The sequence below is a fragment of the Palaemon carinicauda genome, chromosome 43 (genome assembly GCF_036898095.1).
Source record: "Palaemon carinicauda isolate YSFRI2023 chromosome 43, ASM3689809v2, whole genome shotgun sequence".
NCBI lineage: Eukaryota > Metazoa > Arthropoda > Malacostraca > Decapoda > Palaemonidae > Palaemon > Palaemon carinicauda.
In genome coordinates this window covers 34,042,480-34,050,117 of record NC_090767.1, presented here as the reverse complement: position 1 = coordinate 34,050,117, position 7,638 = coordinate 34,042,480, and the positions used below count along the sequence as shown (strand labels likewise).

Here is a 7,638-nt window from a genome sequence, read left to right as displayed (position 1 = left end):
AATCAAGGCCATAGAAATGAGACATTTCCTTTTAATATATGGAAAGAAAGAAATTAAAACGTAACATCGAAAGCTTTTATATCAAATTCCAATCAGATGAAAACAATATTTTCCTTTTAGTGGAAAAAATAAAACCTGATTGAGACCTCTGAATATAATGTTCTACATCTATAGAGTAATAATGATGATAATAACGATGTTAACAATGATATTGATAATGATAACAACGATATTAACAGACTGAATGACAGGAAGAGGATGAGGGAAAGGAGGCCAGGTATTGTAATGTCCCTCGGAGGAAAGGAACAGAGAAAATAATATTATTATTACTTACATAAAACTCTAATCTTTTTTGCCTTTTCCAAAGATTGACAGAAGACGTCGAGGCTGGGATGGTCCTTCAACCTGACCCAGAGTCTTCTGATATTTGGAGGGATTTGGAACGTTGGGTCCCAGATGCCACAGTATTCCTCACAACTGTTCCAAAGAGAAGAAAAGAAAAGAAAGAAATAGTTATTGGATTTGATTGGGAATTTCCTTATCAAGTTGATGATGATGATAATGATAATGATGATGATGATGATGATAATGATAATGATGGCAACGAAAACGAAAAGTGAAAAAGAGTAATTTCGTAAAATATGGAAATTAATATTACCGAAAAATGAGAAAGTAAAATCGTGACTTTTTGATGTTTAGCCGACTTATTATGAGTCTAATTGTGACAATGATGATAATGATGATACTGACAATATAAAATATATTGTTTACAAGACTCAAGTTGATTGTTATACAAAAGGTTGTGACTCTCTCTCTCTCTCTCTCTCTCTCTCTCTCTCTCTCTCTCTCTCTCTCTCTCTTTATTAGTAGGCATGTGTGTGCATTTGCATATGTTTGTATGTATGATCGTGTATCATTGTATTGTTATACAGATATTTGATTATTATATGTATCTTTATAATGTTCAAAATAACTGTCAAATAATAATAACTTACTCATTGGTGAGTAGATTCTTGATTGACTCTCTCTCTTCTACGGTCGGCTCTGAATCTCCTTTGAAATGGTTATATAGATGTATACATGATGGGTTGATGAGATGCCGGTAAAGTTGCCTTTGTAGTTCAACTAACCCATCAGTGTCATTAAGGTATATTTTGATTTTAATTTCCTCTCTGTTTGGGAGAGGGGGATCTGTGGCTCTAAGGAGGGCAATGTACGCATCAATTGTATGATCTCTAATTCTGGTGTCCTTATCAAACAACTCGAACCTCTGTGCTATCCATCTCGAAGAAGAATGATCACATTTGATATTCTTCAAGACTCTTAGCACAGAGTCTTTGTCGTTCACTCCCGACCTTACTAGGAGTTCCAGTGCCTCAATCTTGGCATCTTCTGACACCTTCATCTCGTCCCCGTCACCCATATGCAATAGGCTGATCATCTGTATCAGCATATTTTGATATTTGTGAAGGTTTTCAGGGAGACTCCCTCCAAGAAGCATTTCAAAGATCTTTGTAGGTGTGGCTGTGTTTACAGATTGGCTCCAGCATTGGTTTGTCAATTTCATAGGGAAAGACAGAGCTGCCATGAATTCCATCATCCCTTTATGAGGGAAACTGTAAAGAAAGGAGCCCTGGGAAGTGGTCACTTTCTTCAGGAAGGCGCCAGTTAGCTCTTCGACTGGCAATTTCATATGATAACAGAACTTGGACAAATATTTGATGGTGGATTCTGGAATATTGATTTCATCTTTTTGTAATGATCTGAATGATTCAAGACATAGTTTTTCAATAAACTGCTCCGTTTTTTGAAGCAGTTCACCTGGTAGGAAATGAGCTGTGTTGGGGTATTTCGCCAAACGCTCCTCTAATTTTGAGCGAGACAAAAGGTAAAATTGCCAGTAGAGCTCAGCTTCAGTGGTGATGTTGCTTATAATATCTGGTTTATTCACCCACAGAATTGTTACAAGAGCGAGATTTAAGGGTAGTCCCCACACCTCATGCATAGTGTGCATTGTTTTCCTCAGATACTTTAACAGTTCATCTAATGATTGCAAGGGAGAATTGTCTGACCCCAATACTGCATAATACTTGCATACAAACTCTTCTCTCTTCTCCTTTGGAATTCCCTCAAGACTAATTGTAGACACAGTTGTGTAATCAGATTTCACCTGATTTTTGAATCTCACCTCAACTTCAGGTCTGGTTGTCACAATAACACTAATTTTGCGAGATTTCTTCAGTGTCAAAACTTCTAGGAATAATTTTGCTGATTTATCATTCAACTCGTCATACCCATCTATGATGAGAAGACACTTGTGAGCCAGACACACATCAATAATTTCATTATCTTTGAATTTCTGGTGAACATCTCCAAAATACGTCACTAACAAGTCTTTAAAAGATTCAATGGAATCCCGGCATTCTACATTCAAAAGTATGGCAAAGTCAGTAAGGCCTTTAATGTCATCCTTCTTACTGAGCCAGTCAGAAATGATCTTCTTAACCAGAGTGGTTTTCCCCATACCTGCCATTCCCTTGATCAGTAAGAGTCGACTGTGATCATAATGAGGTACGTGATTCAGTATCTCCTCTATAGGAACACTACAGGGGCCACTTTCCCCTTCTAGCTTCATTTCTGTGTAAATCTTCTCTACTGGTATGTTGGGGTTAGAAGAGGTTCCTGTTATCAGGTTGAGAGGATTAATGCTTTTAAATTTTCCAAGAATTTTCTTCAAACAAGGGAAGCCTTCTTCTTCCAATAACTTCATCTTTTTTGTGAAGTCAATTTCCCTTTGATATTCATCAAAGACCTCGGCTCCTATACCTCCCTTTCTTATCTCTTCTATCTTCTGCCGGGTATCTTCAAAAACTCTGTCCATTTCTCTCTCGATTTCTTCTTTATCCTCAGTGTTTACTACATCCCGGAGAACGACAAGTTTTAAGCCCTCTTGAAGTTTTATTGTAAGTTCAAATAGTGTATCTATTACTTCAGAACATACTACTTTTTTTATCTTCAGATTGTGGGCTGCTTCATTCCTCTTGTTTTTGATTTGTGTTAAAAAAAATTCTGGGTCGGACCCCTTTGGTTCATGCCACTTTTCGTCATTTCTTCCAGCTAAACATTTAGAAAACGGAAGAAGCGCATAAATCTGAGTTATGTCCCATGTTTCGTGTGATAAAGGATTCATGAACTTATCCCTTTGATTATTATTAAGAGTCTTCTTGACTTGAGAGATGTTGACCCCTTGGCTTACGAGGTAGTCTTTGAATTCGGTGGTTGTTGGGTTCCAACTAGGATTCACCCAGCAGAGGATCTTGAAATAAAGAGGCTGAATGGCTTCCCTGAACATCTTCCACAATCTTACGCTTGACTCGTCAAACTCATCAATTTGGATCGAAGGATGAAATGTGTCTCTGCACAAAAGAGAAAATGTAATTGACAACAACAAAAACTTTTCCAGGCCATTTTATATATAAAAAAAGAAATATAAGAGAATATATATATAGATGTATTTGGCCTTATATATATATATATATATATATATATATATATATATATATATATATATATATATATATATATATATATATATATATGTATATATATATACACACACACACACACATATATATATATATATATATATATATATATATATATATATATATATATATATATCTATATCTATATATATATATATATATATATATATATATATATATATATATATATATATATATATATATATATATATATATATTTATGTATGCATATATATATATGTATATATATATATATATATATATATATATATATATATATATATATATATATATAGTTATATATATATATATATATATATATATATATATATCTATATATATACATATATATATATATATATATATATATATATATATATATATATATATATATATATAGTTATAGTTATATATATATATATATATATATATATATTTATGTATGCGTATATACATGTATATGTATATATATATATATATATATATATATATATATATATATATATATATATATATATATATATATATATATATATATATTTATGTATGCGTATATACATGTGTATGTATATATATATATATATATATATATATATATACATATATATATATATATATATATATATATATATATATATATATATGTATATATATATATATATACATATATATATATATTTATGTATGCATATATATATATATATATATATATATATATATATATATATATATACATATATATATATATATATATATATATATATATATATATATATATATATATATATATATATACATACATACAGTATATAAGTATATAATTATATATATATATGTATATATATATATATATATATATATATATATATATATATATATATATATATATATATATATATATATATATATATATATATATGTGTGTGTCTTACTTATAACTGTAATCGAACAGTTTAACATGTTTTTTCAAAAAGGCCCATAAAAGAAACACATGAAATATGAATAAATCACACTATATTTCGGTCAATAAACATCGACCATCTTCAGGATGTAAAGTAAATATATATATATATATATATTTATATATATATATATATATATATATATATATATATATATATATATATATATAAATATAAATATGTATATAAATAAATAAATAAATATATATATATATCTATATATATATATATATATATATATATATATATACATATATATATATATATATATATATATATATATATATATATATATATATATATATATATATATATATATATATACATATATATATATATATATATATATATATATATATATATATATATATATATATATATATATATATAGATATATATATATATATATATATGTAGTAGGTTGGCCAGGGCACCAGCCGCCCATTGAGATACTACCTCTAGAGAGGTATTGGATCCTTTGACTGGCCAGACAGTAATGCATTGGATCCCTCTCTCTGGTCACGGCTTATTTTTTCTTTGCCTACACTTACACAGAATAGTTTGGCCTATTCTTTACATATTCTCGTCTTTCCTCATACACCTGACAACAATGAGATACTTAACACTTCTTCACCCAAGGGGTTAATTACTGTACTGAAATTTGTTCAGTGTACTTTCCTCTTGGTAAGGGTAGAAGAGACTCTTTAGTTGTGGTAAGCAGCTCTTCTAGGAGAAGGACACTCCAAAATTAAACCACTGTTCTCTTGTCTTGGGTAGTGCCATAGCCTCTGTACCATGGTCTTCCAATGTCTTGGATTGGAGTTTTCTTGCTTGAGGGTACACTCAGGCACACTATTCTATCTTATTTCTTTATTTTTTTTCTTCCTCTTGTTTTTTGGAAATGGTGTGTGGGGCAGGCTTAATAGAAGGGCCATGGATGCCTGGTGGTTTATCAAGAGGTTGTCTTTTCCTTTTTCTGATTATTTTTCTTCTCAAAACCATCCTTACTGTCCTTCCTTCAGTTGAAGTGGCTATCCTGGAGGGTATTTAGCCTTGCATGGTGTATCGGCTCCTCCATGTTGACCAGTTTTTCCGACTTTTTACTATAGTCTATGGGTATCAGCAATCACTTTGTTTATAATTCTGTACGTATTGTTTTTGTTATAATTCTTGTTAATCTAGTTTTTAAGTATGATGTCTCTTTTTAATTTCTATTAATTCTTATGCTGTCTGGAGACATTGAGCGAAATCCGGGACCAGTACGTCCTACATTTCGTCAATGTCGTCTTCTGTATTGCAATATTCGTGGTCTTCATGCAAATATCCAAGACCTTACAGTTGCGTCCAGACAGTATGATATTCTTTTTTGCTCAGAAACTTTGGTTTCTAATGAAGCACTCATCTGAGCTCCTTATAACTGGTTTTAAGAAGCCAATAATGTTGAAACGTGATGCCATCCCTAGGGCCAGGGGAATGGCGGTGTATATTAGGACCGAGTACCCTGCTTATCATAAGTCCAGCTATCAATGTGGATGTCATGAGATTCAGGCAATAAAAGTTTGTGGCAGGCATAACAACTTTTATTTGTGTTCGATCTACCGGAATCCAGACATAGATGATTCTATCTTCGATGGTCTTCTTACCATTATGGCTAAGATACAAGAAGATGATAGAAAGGCTTCTTTTGTCTTTGTTGGTGATTTTAATGCTCACCAGAGGGAGTGGTTAAGTTCTATCTCTCCTACCGATCGCCATGGCTTAAGAGCTTTAGACTTTGCCTCTGAATCAGGCAGTGAGCAAATCATAAATGAAGCTACTCACAGGTCTGGTAATTGCTTGGACCTCGTATACACTGACTCCCCTGGCGTTATAACTAGTAAGGTTGGTTCTCCAGTCGGGACATCTGATCATGCCTTGATTTCATTATTAGTGAAGACTGAGCAGCCTGTCCCTGATATATCATATTCTTGTAAAATCTATATGAAATCCCAAGCAGACTGGAATGGGATTTTACATGATCTTTTGTGCTTGAATTGGTCACAATTATATAATAGTGTAGATCCTGTTGTCCCTTTGAATGAGAGTCTAGTCAACATAATTGATAGGCGTATCCCTTTTCGTGTGCTAAGGTACCGAGTGAAGGACAAACCGTGGTTCAATGATGATTGTGGACGTGCTTATTTGGAGAAACAGGAGGCCTATCATCTTTGGAAGGGTAACAGATCAGATTTGACCTGGAACAACTATACTCAGCTTCGAGCTTTTGCTCAGAGAGTTTATGCCTCAACTGAAAAGGAGTACAATTTAACCATAAAAGAAACACTTTCTGGTGCAACTCAGGAAAATAAATGGTGGTCTACCCTTAAATCTGCACTCTTTGGTGTAGATGTAACAGTTCCTCCTTTATTTAAACCAGATGGCTCAGTCAATCACTGTCCAAAGGAAAAGGCAACCCTTTTGGCTGATGTTTTTGACAGTAAACAGAGTAATGAAAAACTTGAACTTCCTCATTCCTGTTTTCCTGAGGCTAAACTAACTAGTTTAGCTTTTCGATCTCGTGAGATTAAAACTGTTGGTAGACCTTGATGCTTATGGAGGTGTAGACCTAAATGGTATTTTTCCTTTGTTTTTTTATAAAGACAGCAGATTTCTTAGCTCTAAAGTTATCTGTTATTTTGCGCAAATTTAGCACTAGTTGGAGAATTGGTAATGTTACTCCTCTATGTAAATGTGTTTGTGGTAGCTCAAATCCCACTGATTACCGCCCAATTTCCAAAACTCCCATATTATCTAAAGTTTTTGAACATCTGGCAAAACGTCTTAATAGGTTTGCTGAAGGTAATCATTTACTCCCTAGTTTGCAATTTGGTTTTCGTAAAGGCCTTGGAGCATGTGATGCCCTTCTCCAATGATCGTAAAGGCCTTGGAGCATGTGATGCCCTTCTCCAATGATGTACAGAAATCCCTTGATTGTGTTCGGGAAGTTCGTATGATTGGCCTTGATTTTAGTGCTGCCTTTGACCGTGTTAATCATGAGGCCCTTGTTTTCACACTGAAACAGTTGGGAGTGGGTGGGTCGTTTCTTAGCATTATTATTGATTTTTTAAGTAATAGATCTCAAAGAGTTGTTG

At 32.6% G+C, this 7,638-nt stretch overlaps 1 protein-coding gene across 1 annotated transcript; it reads right to left on the bottom strand.

Annotated features, from left to right (window-relative positions):
- Positions 1-326: 326 nt before the first annotated feature.
- On the bottom strand, positions 327-3,410 carry LOC137633792 (uncharacterized). Its single transcript, XM_068366037.1, has 2 exons — positions 996-3,410; positions 327-477 (listed from the first exon to the last, which is right to left on the bottom strand). The coding sequence occupies exons 1-2, from the start codon at positions 3,350-3,352 to the stop codon at positions 327-329; spliced, it is 2,508 nt and encodes an 835-aa protein (XP_068222138.1). The 5' UTR covers positions 3,353-3,410.
- Between the last annotated feature and the right edge of the window lie 4,228 nt (positions 3,411-7,638).